The 17,824-nt window shown below is 37.2% G+C and overlaps 1 protein-coding gene across 8 annotated transcripts in view; it reads right to left on the bottom strand.

The window, feature by feature from the left end:
- ehbp1 (EH domain binding protein 1) overlaps nt 1-17,824 on the bottom strand; it is a 230,184-nt gene that overhangs the window by 102,869 nt on the left and 109,491 nt on the right. For all 8 annotated transcript variants that reach the window (XM_042333424.1, XM_042333422.1, XM_042333428.1 and 5 more), the window contains 3 exons: nt 14,075-14,209; nt 13,417-13,681; nt 10,323-10,536 (listed from right to left, as the gene is read on the bottom strand). In XM_042333424.1, the coding sequence (XP_042189358.1) occupies nt 10,323-10,536; nt 13,417-13,681; nt 14,075-14,209 (614 nt within the window). The remainder of the gene's footprint in view (nt 1-10,322; nt 10,537-13,416; nt 13,682-14,074; nt 14,210-17,824) is intronic.

The raw sequence follows: 17,824 nt of genomic DNA on the forward strand, positions 1-17,824 counted from the left end.
ATTCAACTGTAGAAAGTTTTCTTGATGTCTGACAGACAGTGTTCCTGCAGTCGAAGATGGAGGCAGAGAAATAGAGTTGGGCGTCATCCGCATACATGTGGAAGTTGACCCCATGTTTACGAATAAGGTTACCAAGAGGGAGCATGTACAGGTTGAAGAGGAGAGGACCAAGGACAGAGTTCTGAAAAACACTGCATGAGACGATGCGAGGAATGGAGGAGAAGCCATTTGTGGAGACACAGTGGCGCCGGTGTGAGAGATAGGATCTGAACCATTCAAGGACAGAATCTTGAAAGTTAAAGGAGAGGCGGTGGAGGAGGATAGAGTGGTCCACAGTATGAAAAAGAGGTCGAGGAGAACGAGGAGACAGAGGGAGCCCTGGTCACAGATGGACAGAATGCCATTTGTCACCTTGACCAGAGCTGTTTCTGTGCTGTGGCTGGCATGGAAACCCGATTGGAGGGGTTTGTAAAGGGAGTGACAGGAATTAAACAAACATATCAATGTGAAATTATTAATCATTACTTTAAAGATGTGAAATGTTCTGCCACCTGATAGCTATACATGGAGTTAATCGGGATGTCTACATGAGATAAACAGACACCAAGGAGTGGAAGTATAAAGGGGGCATGGTGAAAGGGCAGGAGATTGGTATTAAAAGATCTGCTAAAATCTAGTAAACCAGTGGAACAGGCTTAATGGGCTATATGGCCTCCTCTTGTTCCTGTTTTCCCATATTCCTACAACTAAAATCAATGTTTATTTCCAGCACAATTAAGGGAGCATATGGTCAATATAGAGGTATTTTGCAATTACATAAATCCATTTCCTAAGTTGAAACTTAAGCCTTCCCGTGGGTGGGTTTAAAAATGACAAATGATGATATACATATTTTCTCAATCGCTATACATTATTGGATTGCCCATCCTATGCTGTAGGCTGTTCAGGTCTGAATGGTAAAAGCTCAGGGTAATCCTCATGGTTTAGCGGTCAGACTTTTCAAAGTTGGCTTAATAGGCTCAAGGCACTTTGGAAATGCCTGTTGGCAAACGGTAGGCTGATACTATTCTGTAAAATGTCATATTGGAGATTTTTCAACATCAAATAATTTCTAGCATTTAGACACACTCATTATGTCCGTTTGATAAATGTGTCACAAAGACCCAATTTCTATCATCAACTGGAAATTCCATCTTCTCTATTCATTTTAGGATAGACACAGGAAGTATTTATTTACACGGGGGGATAATTAGCAACTGTAACAGGTTACCAGGGCAGATCGCTGGACTCATATTAAAAAAGCTTCATGCTGTGACAGGAACGCAGTAGCGTGTGTATTCTAGAAGGATGAAATCAACTGGGATGAAGGGCCTTCGTCATCTGAACCTTTATGAAATGTGTCCAACTAGAAGAACTGTGTGTAGTTATTGGGCCACACTAATATGCTGCTCTTAAGAATCCTGTATTATTTTACAGAATGTAGGTTCTTGAGTTTAACAAAGACAAGACATTCACATACCTTTGATAGAATATTTGCCCACTGGGCATGATAGTAATCTAGTAAAAATTATGCTTCTTAAAACATGTACATCAATATGGATGTAATTCTCGCATGTTTATAGATAACATCTGCTACTGCCATTATGCACCAGCTCATGGAGGGGATGACACAGACATCTAAAATGCCCAAAGTGAGTTTGAAAGATGCCAATTACTGAAAAGCAAAGCAGTGTCAGCACTTGTATCTCTGCAGATAAAACATGTTTCATCTTTATCGAAACAATAGCATTTAAACTTCATTAGTCAGCTCATTCCCACGAGCATATTGCAAGGTTTTGAGATATGATCATAAAGAGTTTATCTGAGTCAATGACTGCAACCTACGCAACATCCAATGTGCTAAGGAAAATGTTGTAACCACTTAGGCAAAGGTTCAGAGCGACTGTTAATAAACTAAAAAGCAAGGAAACTTGTAAATACTATTTTAAAAAAACTTGATTTCAAATGCTGCCTAATTAATGAATTTGAATTTTTTTAAAAAGTACAAAATAACCCTGAATATAGTCTCTGGAATTGGAAATCCAACGATAGATAAGCAGTATTTGGAATTGGGTTGCATTTTTTTTAACAGTATTTTTTTTCCTTTTCTCGAGAAACAGTCGCCGATCAAAGAACAGACTGCAAACATTCTGAGGTATCTTCAACTGCAACCCTATAGCTGGCCATTAGGAGGTGCAGCACAGAAACTTCCCTCGCCTCTGCTTCCAGACTCCGCATTGTGAAAAGGTTGAGTCCACAAACACGCCATGAGGGAATTAGTGGGTATAAAAATCACATCTTAGCACTTCTTGGCAAGGCAGCATTTGACTCCAATGCAATGCACTCATCACATGGGTTTCTGGATTATCTGTGTTTAACCCTGTAAGTACTTCTTTGCTATTCTATGTAATACCATGAAAAATAAACTGTAAGTCGATTAAGTTAGGGAAAATATATATTTTTTAAAACTGGCAAATGGAGAAACGAGAAAACAGGTCATCACATTATAAGTTTTCTTTTTCTTCCCTGAGCAATTAAGGTTCCTTTTGAATTAAAACCATTTCACATTATGCCAGAGACCTGTGCAAGTGAAATGTTAACTAACATTTTTCCAAATTATGGAATCGTTTTGGATTTGCTGGAAAAAGAACAGCAACAACAACAACAACTTCATGTAGGCTAGTGTTTTGGAGCGCCTAACAGTGCTGAAATATGACTCTCTAGAAAAGGAATGGGAGACAAAAGATAAGGTTCCAGTTCCTGATAAATATTCAGTGAAGTCTGTTGGACATTTTTTTATAGGACCAAGCCTCACAGGATCAAATAGACCAGCAACACTCTGCTCATGTATGAAGAGTGGGTAATTGTCTGATCTGTTAAAGAAGTGTACCCTGGCCTGAATCACCACTCTCACCAGAATTGGGTACTAGAGCATTAGATGAAAATTGAAGGAAAACAAACAAAAAGAGATGGTTATAACTTTTCGATTTGCAATTCTGTTTTCTGAAAATTCTACTGCAAATACACAGGAGCTTCCCTCCTCAGAAGCAAAGAGAAGCAGCACAGCGGAACGTTAAAACGGAAATTCAGTATTCAGAAAGCTCTCCATATTTTATATGACCTTTCTATGTTTAACATGACATTGGGCTGGAGCCAAGCAAAAGCAAATTACTGTAAAGACCTGTTAAAATGGCCATCAATCTTATCATATTCTATCATTTATTTGCATCAATAAATATATGACAATACTAGTGTGAGGTTAAAATCCTAAGATTGTAGGATGGGAATAGAAAAAACATTTGAAAACAATGGTGATGCTATATTAGGTTTAGGCAGGGCATAAAGAATGGATCGTATGACATGAATTTGATATCAATACATACCAAAGTAACTAGCATTTTGAAAACTAAATTCTCAGGCCCAAGTTCAAATGAACTAGGAAATTTAACAAAAGAACAGAAAAAAAACCTTAATTTAACACAAAGTAAGAAATTTAAAGAAAAAAGGTAGCCAGCGAAAAGGAAAGGAAATAAATGATACCAAGGAGTGAATTATATATTTATTATTTAATTTAGCTTAATTACAAGCCTTTAATTGGATCGCTGCGTACACAGAATGTCAAGCTACACAAACAAAGCTCTAATAAACTCTCCGAGATGCTACCCAGTGTGAAGGGCACTATATAAATTCAAGTTGTTGTTGTCATACACTTTTACAAACACTTTCCTGTTTGTCTGAGAAATGCAAAACAAACACAGAGATAATCCATTTCTCTTTGTATAATAAACACAATCAATGTATTTTTATTACCTAAATATGGTTTATAGGGTAAACTATTTTAGTTTTACTATACAATTTTCAACTCATGCTTATTGACACAACATAAAGCTCATAAAACAAACATTTCAAGAGTCAAACTAAAGAAATTCCAAAAACTGGGCACCATAGAGGTATTAGGAATCAAAAAAGCTTTCTGTATTCCACATAAAGGTAAAAAGAAACATTACCTATGAACCTTAACCACAAGAACAATATTTATCTGTCTTTCGGTATTACAGAAGAAAATCTTCAATTGGTCTTAAGCCCACACACCTGTGTTTTAGGGACAGGATAAGTTAAGATTAAGCTAATGTTACCGATTCTTTTTGCTGTGTCATTCAAAACCACTGCAGGCAATGACAAAAGGACAACGAAATTTTAAGCACTTAAAAATGCAAAAAAAACTACTGAAAGTACTGAACATCTAAGTGCACAATAAATAATATTTCTCCTTAAAACATTCAGTTTTCAAACAACTCGAGAGTAAGCTCCTGAATCCTTAATTGAGATTGTATTCGAGTCGATGATTGCTAGAACGAATTTTCCATCACATCTACTGTATTTTCACGTGAGTTGTTCACAGGTTTTTCTTTGTGTTTTAAAGTGATTAGCTTGGATTTTTTTCTATTAACTCGAGCACAATTTCAAGTAAAAAGACAGTTCGGTCACCAAATGGTTTCAAGATTTATCTAGCCATGCGCCAGAATTCTTCGCCAAATTTTGTGTGCATGAAAGTTATGACTTAAGTAGAACTATTATACTATACAAACTAATGCAGCATTTTGATCCTATGCATCATATGCAGAAATAATTAAAACATTACGGGGTCTTTCCTGTTTGCAGGAGTATTTTAGTTCCAATAACTCTCAATATGCTAAGCACCAGCAAATATGAAATACACTTCATTAAAGCACTGAAGCAGTACAGATGGAGTCAAATTATCCAAGAAGCAGAAATTGTGTTGCTGGAGCTGCGGTAGTTAATACTGCTATTCAAACAATGATCTGTTAAATGTGAAACAAAAATAAGTGTATTCATTTCAAACGCAACATCCATCTCTGCCTTCTTGCTAAGACAACCGTGGGTCTATAGCACCCACCTGCAGCAGTGGTTTATTATTACAATGGTCACTACAAAAACCCAGCTGGAGAAAGGAAGGTGGAAGGTTGAAATGGTTGGATGAGAGAATGAAATCTGTAACAATTTTCCAAGAAGAATGACATTCTTGTAAGAGATGAAAGCATTTTGAAATCATGCAAAAATAAATTTCTTTACTGAGTTTCTACCAGTTCAGACTACACCACAAGCTCACTGAAATTGTACACCTGCAATGCAACACATCACTGAGAATGAATGTTGTTGTGCAATTTAATTTGGTTAAATAATACAACAGAACAACAGAAATGTACAATACAATGGGAGGCCATTCAGCCCATTTTTTCGTATTGGTGTTTGTTCCTCCAGGAAGCCTGCCATCATCATCCCTGCTCTTTCCCTGTACTACGAATTCCTTTCCTCATGCTCTTGTTCATTTTTTTTAAAAATACCCCAAATGTCTGGACTCTATAGCCACCCCTGACAATGTTCTGGGAGAAAAGTCCTCTCCTCCAACTTCCCAAGTTGCAATCTTGAATAGGTACAAGCATTCTGTTAAAAGCTGCATTGCCCCAAATTGACAAATCATTACAGTAAATTGATTATCCATCAGTACTAACCCATTTGTTAGTTTTTTTCCCCGTCTAGCACCATTTTCACTGAAGACATTAATAGTTTGCACCGCAGGGAGCCCGATCAGTACTACAAGCTTTGTGCACTCATGACGCTGACCTCTGGCTCTTCATCCCTGGATTCTGGTTCTCTGATAGGTAGGAACCCAGGAGCAAAAATCAAGACGATTCAAAATGTCAGTACACAGACAAAATGTTAAGCAACTTACACACCACTTCACAACTAAAAGATCTTCAGAACTGACACAACTTCTTTACCTGGTCTGTGCGACTGCTAAAATAATTGCAGCAATTGTGGTTTACTGCAGTTTTAACTATTTATTCCTTGAATGGCATTGTTGTCCCCTTTCAGTGACGCTCATCTCCACACATCCTTCCTTCAGTTTTGAGGAAAGTAGACATTACTGCTGTTGAGTGGCTTAACCAGTGGGAGGTACAGTTAAGGTAGGTAAAGTCTCCTGAAGTGCCAGAGGCTCCACTGAAAACCGATAAAGCTCAGTACATGAGAGCTTGCACATTTTCAACACTTACCATTTGTGGAACTCAAATCTGAAATCACTGACTGAGAGCATCTTAGATTCTCTGCCACCGGGACACTGAGTGATGATGATGTGTTCGAATGAATGGTTACATTAAACGAGGGATACACCACCAACCATCTTCAAAAAAATCATTTTAGGCAATTTCAGACAATTTTTTACAACTAAAATCCAACAAATTTGAAATATTGAAAAATGCTATTTTTTGCTGAGAAACAAAACATAGCTTTTAAACAATATTTATCACCAATAAATAGGATGCTTTTTTACATTTTCAAAAGTACTGCAATTCTATGTCTGTGAAAACTAGATACTAAAAGCCATGGTTTCCCATGTCCACCAACATTATAGCAGCATTCTTTATAATGTTGGTGTACATGGGAAACCATTGCTTACACATACAACACAGATTTGTTCTGATCTGGAATGCATTGCCTGACAGGGTGGTGGAAGCCGATTCGATAACAACTTTTAAGTGTCAAGTAGATAATTATTTGGGGAAGACAAGTTTGCAGGGCTATGGGGAGAGAGTGGGGGAGTGGGATTGAATTGGATAGCTCATTTCAAAGAGCCGGCACAGACACAATGATTCTAATTGGAGGTGACGGACATAAGAGAAAAGTGCAAAGAATGTATATTAATTAATACACAATAAAACAATGAATTTAAGATTGATGCTATTTTGGCTTCTTCGGCAAATGTAAATAGCAGCAAAGAAGCCATTCAGTTTGCTGGTTTTGTCCCCAGGTTGTTATGAAGCTCCACTGCTCACTCCTGAAACCTTGCTGGTTTCCATTCAAACAGTTTTAGCCATCATTTCAAGCTGTACTGTCTTGGCATTACACTATTTAATAGTTACTTAAATACACACCTCAGTCCCTGAACCACTGCATGCAAAGTTCTTCATACAATATAAACACAGACTCAGCTCCCTGAGGCCTGTTAAAGCTTTTGTGGACAGTTAATAAGGATGCATGCCTGTTCTTCACTACACATCAGAAGTGCCCTCCTTTTCCTCCTATACTTTGTATGATGTGCTCTTTTCTTTAATACATTTAGTATTTTTAAATGGTTGTTTCGATCTTCCCTGTCACTTTAGACACACTGACAACGCTGCCTCCAGGCTGCTATGCATCAAAAATCCTTCCACGTTCAAAGTCAGTTACGTCTGTTGCTCCTTCCATTGTTGCAAATGCCTCTCTTAATCCTATTTAGCTTTATTCATGCAAAGGTCATCCTGAATTCAACAAATGGAGTAAACTCTGAAAATAGTACTGTCGAACACAGCTGAAAACCCACAGCAGTAATCATCGTAGCTAGTCTACCAGTTATATCTCAGAAAACTTTTTATACCAGAATAAATGGAACAGTCACTTTATATAATTTTAGAGTGCTCGAGCACACAGGATTGAATGGCTCAGGTGAAATGTTCTACTGTATTCGCCTCTGCGCGCGCTAACACCCTAAACCTGAACAGTATCTGTTCCGATCCAGTTGAATCTCTTACATTTAACCTAAAATGTTTTCAGAATTAATAAGAAATTACGATATAGATTATTATACAATAGAATACAAATTTACATTTATATAGCGCCTTTCACGTCAGGAGAGCGCCCCAAGATGTTAATATAACTCAGTGGTATTTGTGGCAATTCATTTGCACAGCGATAAGTAACACTATTCTACAATACGTGCTCTTGAGATCTCTTCTGTCCCCAATTTTTTCCCCTCCTTCCCTCAAGTACCGATTCTTGCTGAGGTATAATTTGCAGATTCCAGCAGCTTCTGGTATCTCAAATGTCTATCCCTGCTGTGTGACAGTGATTCTTGTTGACCCATGGGAAAGGAACTTCATAGTCACGCCTGATAATGTCCTGCCCCAAAAATACAACATACACCCATACCTGTCAGAACAGAGGTAGTAGGAACCTTGGATGATTATTTCCACACCGAGAAGAAACTTGGCACGACTTAAGCCATCCTGAGATCAGCTTCCTCAGAATGTATTTGATGTGTACAACTCATGATCACATTGGGCACTACATTTAAACAATAGGACTTCATTTGTGTACATCTTAATTGTTCAAAATGCCATCAAACTCTAATTTCTTAACAGTGTCCAGCAAAATACTTGCACTATGGTTATTTATTGTGAAACTGTTGATTATTTTAAGCAATGAATTCTGTACAAGCTATAGCATCACCCTTACCTTCAAATTAATGTTATCTTTAATTTAGAGGACAAAAAGCTACTAGGTATTCTTGAACAGTGCAGTAAAACACACACTCAGTCAGTTTTGTTCCATCTGAGACTGACTAAACTTACTCCCCGGGGCAAGTCTAAGTGCTAATAAAGGTCAAGACTGCAAATTAAGCTCATCTTTAATAGCTTAGAGTTCAACGCTTTAGTTCCAAATTAGCCATCTGTCTTAAGTGGTCAGGTTTTTACAAACGGATTTCTAATTGAATTAAACAGAGTCTGAGGCCTTTTTAAAAAAACAAGAATTGTATGATTAAACACTTACCATTGAAAACAATCAAAGCTATGGGGGATGTTCCTGTGTTGGGTAAATTCATCAAACAGAGGAAGAAAAACTGAGTATGACTATAGGAACAGCTATCATGATTTTATTGAATGCAGACATATAACATTATGATTCGCTCAGTGGTTAATGATCAAATAGTGTGTTTATTTACCCTGAGAAAAACCCGATTTAAACTGTGCCCTCTGCTCACAGTCACCTCTCTTCCATTTGTTCGTCTTGCCTATTCTCTCGTTATTTTCAATTTTACACTATCTTCTACCTGTCAACCTATTTTATTATTATTTTATTATTAGTTAATTTTGATAAACATTTCAACATGTTTTCACAGACTGAAAAGTCTCAGTTACACACAGGCTGATCCATGATTGGAAAACTCTTCCTTCTGTGCATTAGATCTAGCATAAAAAACGTACAGCTATGAAAAATAACATACACCCCTACTGTCTCAGTGTATTCTTGTCATCCACTTACCCAACTCAATGGTATTTGTTTTAACAGTGGATGAAATTCATTTGGTAGCTCGGTCTGTACTTTATAATGGAACACTTTACATTTCTCTCCCTCTTCAATCCCCCCACTCCCCCCAACACACACCATATATATTCCCCAGATAAAAAAAAAGTGAATGCTACACTTCTTCCGAAGTGTAAACTTGCTGCTGACAGGTGGAAAAGCAGTTGTCGCTGACTTGGCCTCTAGTTTCGAGTAATGTTCTCATGAGGATCCGGGAGCTTATTCTTACGCATGGTCAACCTGATTAAGTGGTGACTTGTTATTCTGTGAACCTCTTTGCTTACACAAAAAAAATTATGCTGCACAAAAATACAAACTACAGCCTTTAAAACTATTCTTCCAATAAAGAGACTGAAAATTGGAGCATAACAAGTATTTTAATGAATTATCACAGAGTTGCAAAATATTTGACTCCAACTTACATCGTACTCAACTCAATAGTAGTTGAGGCTAAAACTAATATTATGAATAATGGATTTTACATACTATATATATGTAAAAATGCTAAATGAGGTTCAGGAACAAAATTTAAATAAGCAATCTCATTTTTTTCGACTCACAAAGCTACATATGCTTCCTTATATCGGTACAACAATCAAGCAGCAAGTTTGTAACCCTAGTGACTCGATGGTTTGCTAGATTTCAGATTTTAATGGGTCCAGTTGGCTACTTTTCACTTTTAAATCACTTTCATTAGAAGAATTTAAAAATCTTTGAATGGTCAGGTAAAAGGCTCCAAGTTATTCTCTGAATTCTGATTTCAATTGAGAATATAATAATAATAATCCTTACATTGAATATAGTGCCTTATCATGTAGGTGAGAATACTGTATATTGTATATATTTATATACACAGAATACTGTATATTGTAAAGTGGATTGACTATGTATTTTGTGGACGAAATGTGGAAGCCAGTTGCGCACAGCAGTGTCCCACAAGCACTCGTGGATTGAGTGACCAAATTATTATTATTTTTTTGAAGGGATTATTATCCCCAGAAAGTGATCTGCCAATCGACTAACAACCGGGTTCCTACTTACTGCTAGGTAAACAAAGGCATGTGGAGTAGGAAAACTTGCCTAAGGTTTTGTTTAACAGATGATAAAAATAAACTGATGATAATAAATGAGTTGCTGACCTTTGGTGATGTGGACAGATCCTTCACAGCAGCGAGTTTGACATCCATCTTTACAGTTTCTGTCTTTGGTGTGGATTTATTTTCAGGTACTGGAGGTGTTGGAGCTTTCCTCTTTGTCTTTATGTCTGCCTCAGGCTGATGCACTGAAGTTGTCACTAATGTGGCTTGATTCCGTGTAGAATGTAATGCCTTCGGCTCATAGAACGGATTAGATCTAATTAAAACAGAATTATTTAAAAAAAACAAATACATATCCCAAAACCATTTTTCTTTCAAAAAAAAACTTTTGCCTGTAATCTTAATCGCTTTGAATAGGTTTCAAAAATAATATCAAATATAATATACTCACTGAACCCTTAATCTGCTGAACAAACAATTTAACGTGCTGCTATGACACAACTGCTATAACAAGCGTTTTCAAGGTTAAAAGATAATCCCGTTCAACTCTCCTTAAGGAACATTTTATTTGAATGCTGAAGTCTTATCTTTAAGTCTATGCCTAGGTATTACTTGTGATTTTGAGTACGTTGCAGTTGCTCCAAAGAATGTTCTATTAGTTGGATCTTTTCAGTAGAAAAATACAAAATCTGCCCTTGTCCTTTCAGTCAGTGTACCTGAGCAATATTTAACCTCCCAAACCAAAAAAGGTGAAGGATTTTGTTGCTATCTTTCACATCGAAGAAAATAAAAATCCTTATAGAATGAGACTAATCATTCAGGATTTAAAGAGTAAAAAAAAGTACATTTACAAAAGTCCCTTTGAAAAAGTCTGAGAAAAATGTATTATGAGCTAATAGTTTTTTTTAAACCAAAACAGTTCAAAAAGTGATACCAGTTATAATGTATAACGTTATAATGTTATATAATATATAATGTTATAATGTTAATTCAAAATAACTGAGAAAGTGTTATATGGCAGAAAAGAACACTTCAACAGAGTAGACTCAGTCATTAGGAAGCAAGATGATACTCTGAAGGTTCAAAATACACAATTAAACAATTAGCCTGCTCTTGTGTCTTATACTTCATCAACTTCTGTTTTTCAATGGTAAAGGACTTGACAAGGAAACAAACAACTAGGCACTTTTCAGCGTATATCTCATGTCAGTTCTGGAACTTGCCTTCCAGATGTATCTGTCATTCATGAACTCCAAATGAGATCAAGGTATCTAACTGAAAGATAGGGATGAAGGGTCAAAATTGAACTTGCTGACAGAAAGCCTCTTAGGAATACTCCTTTCGCTGCCACTCAAAGAGTTTAGAAAAAGTGTAAAGATACCAAAAAAGTTAAGTATAGTTGATCCCCCAAAAGGAATTGTTCTTCATGAAAACGTCAGAATGGTTTCTATTCAGTCTGACACAACAAAGCTTGATCATTTTATTAATTTTCACTGGGATGAGCAAAAGTGGTAACTGGTGCAATGACAAACTATAAGGAGCAGTAAAGAACAACAAAGAAATAGTCACATGTCTGCAGAAATCTTACAATAAGTAAGATAAATTTTACTGATTAATTAACCAATATGTATAATTTTAGAAAACTATTTAATTACAAGGGGTATTAAAGCTTACCCCAAACCTGACCTCACACAATATTCATACATTTGTACTTTTCAGCATGTCACAGTTAGCAATGAGGAGTAGAAAACATTCCTGATTTTCCTCTTTCCAAGAGAGGGACTAAGGTCAATGTTGACCATTGACTAATACCACTGATGTCTCTTTTTAAACTATATTAATATCCACCTTAAGTGGTAGTATTACTCACTACCTTATTCAGTTGGGAGATAGTTTGGGAAGACGGCTTTTTAATGACTAGACAATACGAAATAAAACTCAATAGGTCACAACCAATAATTATTTCTTCCTCTTGAGATGGAACGTGACACTACTGGCAGCCAATTACCTGAGCAAAACCCGGAGAACCTGCTGAGCAGAACAAGCAATTCATTGACAATTAAGGCAGGTACACTCATCCAGTGTTACACATCCTGGAAAGGAGAGAGGAAGGGAGAAAGTTCCTTCTCAAAAAAGGTATTAATATTGTATATTCCTCTATACTGCTTTGAGAGTTTTATAGCATGTAACCTACCATGCTCATCTCATATTCCTGATTCACAAGTTAGAATCATAGGGTTGTCAGACAATCAATTGTGCTAAGCACATTCGGGAGCTTTTTCATTCATTTTATGTTGAAATACAACAACAAAATTACATTTATAGAGTGCCTTTCATGTCATGAGGACGTCCCAAGGCCCTGGACAGTCAGGGATTAGGACCCGAACATGGGGAAGGGTAGGGGTAAGGGATGGCAGAGAGGTGGGAGGGTGACCGAAGGCACGATTGAAGAGGAGGGTCTTGAGACTGGCCTTGAAGGAGGCAAGGGAAGAAGCGAGGCGAAGGGACTGTGGGATGGAGTTCCAGTGTGTGGGGGCAGAGAGGCTGAAAGCCCGGCCACCGATGGTAGGGCGGGAGACATAGAGCAGCCCGGAGCCCGCTGAACACAGGGAGCGGGCAGGTTAGTAGGGAATCTGCAAATAAATAAATGCCTCACAGTAGTGTAACATCTTAGCAAAACAACAGTTCTGATAAAACTAGTCTTTCCTTATAGTAAAATTACTCTTTCTTTATAGTGGATTGAATCACATTAGCACTGAAGTCACAGTGAATTCTGCGCTTAGCTTATCCACACTCCAATTTAAAGAAAACGACAGCGTCCAGACATGGGGGCAGGAAAAATGTAAATACTTTATTTTTTTTAAAAACTTACTGAAGTAGCTTTCATACAACTAAACTGCAGTATTTATTCATGCAACCATCTCCTTTGATGCAGTTTATAGAAGAAACGTACTGGAAACTTAATTGACAAAACTAAGGTGCATGAAATTGGATGCTCTGACTATATGATTTTTTAATAACTATTAAACTCAGCTTACATAGGCCAACAACCAGGTAATGATCTCTTTCAGCATCATCGAATGTTTAAGGGTATCCATAAGATGTCACCCTTAAGTTTCTTGATGTGATCCTATGTTTGCTATTAGGAATGCAAAAATAGGTTGAAATTTGATGGCTAAGAATTTTAGTCACTTACTCATCTAATTCCTCTTCCTCAGTCTTGGTTGTCTCAGCGTAGAGATACTTGCTCATGTCCACAGGCTTGACATTCTGTCTTTTAGCTGGTTTTGGAGCTTCTGTCATTTTTGCTTTATTTTCTAAAGTTCTGCCGAGTTCAGGATCATTTTCTTCAAATGGATTTATGGAGTTTTCATCCCCTTGTTCATTAAAAGGGTTATTAGGATCATTGTCATAGAAGGATTCAGCTGGTCGTGTCACTGGTGATATTCTGATGGTTTTGTCTGCGAACAAAGTTAATGAAGATATAAATACCAAACAAATATCAAACACGTAAACACTCGTCGCTATTATATTAAGTACTCTATTTGCTGAAAATGGGATATTAATCAAGTTTAACTAACCACATAAGGTCAACGAACAATGGTTGTGTGTGGGGAGGGGGAGAAAATAAAGTATGTTTTCGCCCACAAAACAGCCAATTCACTTTACAGTATATTCTGTGAAGCACTTTGAAACGTCTAGAATTCGTGATAAGGCGCTATATCAAATTTAAGGATGATTATTTTAAGATTATCCAGTTCTGAATTGTTTTCAGCTATAATCACTACATCCCCGACCTCCCACATTGCCAGGACTGCCTCCTCCTGTACATAGAAGACAATAAACCTTCTTACCTTCTATATTAACATCTTCATCAGGATCTTCAAATGGATTTGTTCCTTCTGTATTAAGCTCGTCGAATGTATTCAGTTTTGTGATAGATGGATTCTCCTCCTCCTCTTCCAAAAAATTTAGTTTATTTATAAGTTCTGCAAAAAGGTCCAGTTATAATTTTTTAATCCTACCATTCTCACACCACTATGTGAAGAGCTCCACCCTAACCATAAGCATCCTTTTGAACACCGCACATTTCCTTAACCCATTGGCATTCAGACATTCATTCAATTAAAAACAAATGAGATACAGTGCAATGGATAACTATATTTCAATTAATCTTAAGTGCCATCCACAACATTTCTTGAACAATTCAATGGCGTGCTGTTGAAGTTAACTATTTGCCAAAGGAAATAAAAATGATTGCGTGGAATGAAACGGCATCAACAATAAGAGAACAAGACAATATTAAAATGTATCTGGGCTTACCAGAGCTCCTACTTAAATGCAATCCACCGTACACTAAAATTGTAAAATATAACATACACAAAAAGAGTACAAGGACACCAAACATTGAAATGGCAATGTGTAATACACAGAGTGGGAGGACACAGATTGAAATCTTCACTAGTAGTTACTAGAATTAAGTAGTTACTGGAGTGAACGCAGACACTGAGTTGAGGAGTCATTTCCTTGCAGCATCAGTGAGAAATTAATTGATCCTGGCTCCCAACGAGAGTGGTATAGGCAATGGTCTGCCACAGGCCATTTGCCCTACGTCTTGGTGGCAGGAGTCTGTGGTCTGCCATGAGGAACCACAGGGAGAAAATTCGGAACATTTTCCAAACATGAAAATACATCTTGAAAAATAAATAAATATTTCAACAAAGGTTCTACCATTAATCTTGTGCTCTTCACCAAAAGGAACAATTAAGACTGTGGATCGAAGAACAGTGTAACATATTGTTTTATTTGTAGATTCCTCAGACTACCTACCTTTGCTTTCTGGCATTGAAAACAGGACAATATAATCACACTATTACCAATATAGAAGAACCCGATTATAATGTGAGTTCACTTGTAACGTGATTGGGTTTTGGACCCTGACGTTTTCTTACCTAAAAATCCCAAATCCCGACATCCAACTACCCCTACTCCAACCAGCCACACTTCAAATCATGCTTGAAATCCCACTGTCGTATTTCAAAACGCATCAGTGCAGCAATTCCATTTAAAATGCAACGACACATTTGAAGTGTGACAATGCAACTTCAAGCACGATGCGCTAACCAGCTTTTTGCATGCATGAGTAGCGACATCACTGATCCTTTGATTCACAATGTTGCAACGGAATTGCTGACACTGTGGTGCTGGGATCTTGATCTCGCTCTGTTATAAGACGGTTTGGTATTTTATAAACCCCAACTGCTGCCTTACAACAGAGTCCTACTGCAATGAACTAAATCACCAGAAAGAGTATGAAAACGTGGGACCATTTAAAAAAAGGTGTATAAACTGAGAATACTATGGGTATAAAATTGTTCCAATATTGTACTTGCCTTTCGGTATTATAATCATTCTTCAAATTAAAAGACACTCTAGAAACATGACCCTGCCAAGCCCTCCCCTAAATACATTAGACACCTGCCTCATGTCTCCCAAAACAGAATATGTGATTGTTCTGTATTACATTAAAATACCACAGGGCATCCTTCATTCTTTTTACATTATTTATAAAAAATGCATAAGGTCCAGTTAAATTAATACTCAGAGGGAACAATTCAACACCAGCCTACTAAACCAAGAAGTTTAATGATCATCGGGAAGGCAACTGTGAAGTATGATAAGTGGAGTATACCTTTGGCTGAAGAATGACAACTACAATGCCTAAAGGCAAATCTATATTTTATTATACCCCAAATACCATGAGTAAGTTTTATTGTAGTAGCAGCAACATTATAACGTAGGACAACTTTAACAATCTGCATATTCCGTTTGCAGTGAAATGTTAAGATTCTGTAAAATGTGCAAAAATTTGTGCATTCTGTAGTCTAACCCAGTATGCGCCAATGAAATGTACATTAATTGTTACTGGTTCCATACCAGTTATCAGAGCTATATATAAACTGTGGATAAGAAAAAGTATTGTATTTATCATAGAAGCTTTCCATAATCTGTCCATCAGATTCCGATGAAAAGATAACGACTTATTTTTGGCCATATGAAGCCCTGGCAGTATCGTAGGTAAAATTTAAGAAGTGAATTGATAACCAATTTGCAAGGATTATTATTTTAATTTGAGATAATAAGATGAGACCAGTGGTTTTGTTTGATAAACCTGGAATCCAAGAGATGTAATCTACTGTTTTTAACAACAGATGAATAACACAAATAGTTTACATGTATTCAGATTGGGTTTAAGTACAATTCCTGGAACAGCTGAAAGATGTTTGAAATCCATGTTAATTCAAGGTTTAGGGTTTTTTTATGCACCATCCGAGAAACACTTCCAAGTGCAGTAATAAACCTTCTGAATCAAAGCATTTGGGAATCACTGACAGTGTTGGAGATTGGGTGGGGGGGGGGGGGGGGGGGGGGAGGGGTGGAAGAAAGAGTATTAACAAGAGCATTCAGGTTTAAGTCCACTACATTGCAAGTAAAATCCACATTTGTTACCCCCAAATTCTCAAACTTAGGACTTGTGTTAGAAACAAGAGCCCATTCAATTTGAAGGATGAATCCACCACGGATCATTCCATGGTATTACACACCTCTCCAAATTCCACTTCCTGACTCTCTCACTACAGTATATCTAATATTTCTATTCCCCAAGTATCTAACTTTTTCTTGAATCCCGCAATCCATTTTTCATCTACGGAAGTGCATTCCATAATCTCTTCACATTCTACAAAATTCATTCATGCCTCATTCCTAAACACGTCTGCTCATTTTTTCTCCAGTAATTTATTGGCCGACCAGGAGAAACGATCTCTATTTGTTGAATCCTGAATACCTCAATTAAATTGCTCCTCAACTTCACAGAATACTCTGTAACATACCTAGCCTCATCTGTAAGTTTAGTCCATTCCCTCTCACTCCCGTATATCCTTTGTGTATCGAGGTGCCCCAAACTGAATGCAATTAAGTACAGTTTCACCAGTACCTTGTACGTCCCTGCTTTTATATTCTAAACCTCTTGCACTGAACTCTCACATCCCATTAGTCTTGCTAATAGCTTTGCAGTTGCAAACTAGCTTATAGTAATTTATTTACAAGCACGTGGAATTTAATGCTTGAAGCTGAAGCCCGGTTATCTGAATGTTTTGCATTTGTGGTGTGCTTCCTTGCATACTAGAATTGGTCATATCTATAAAATTATTTTGCAACTGTACTAATACACAAATATAAACTAATCGTCTCTATAATTGCTATACCTCAGGGTGGTGTGTTAACACAACAGACCTGAGGTGCAATGTATTATTGCTGCAGTGAATTATTGCACCAGAGAACAAGACAACACGGGAGCAGGTCCATCATTCTTCATTTTCCTAGTTTCCAAACTTAGTTGGATTAATTTGGGGAAGACATTTCTCTCACAGGTGGGCACAGAATTGGTTTCAGAGAAGCAGTGGCAGAGACCTGGATTCAGATCACTTCCTCTCTTGGTTTGAGGCCCTGTATGAAATAACCAAATGGGAAGAGGTGGGGGGAAAAAAAACTTAAAGAAAGCAAGAGTCTTACAGCTGATTTCACTGGCAGCTTTCAAAGCT

The sequence above is a fragment of the Callorhinchus milii genome, unplaced genomic scaffold (assembly GCF_018977255.1).
Source record: "Callorhinchus milii isolate IMCB2004 unplaced genomic scaffold, IMCB_Cmil_1.0 Scaffold3, whole genome shotgun sequence".
In the NCBI taxonomy this organism is placed as follows: domain Eukaryota; kingdom Metazoa; phylum Chordata; class Chondrichthyes; order Chimaeriformes; family Callorhinchidae; genus Callorhinchus; species Callorhinchus milii.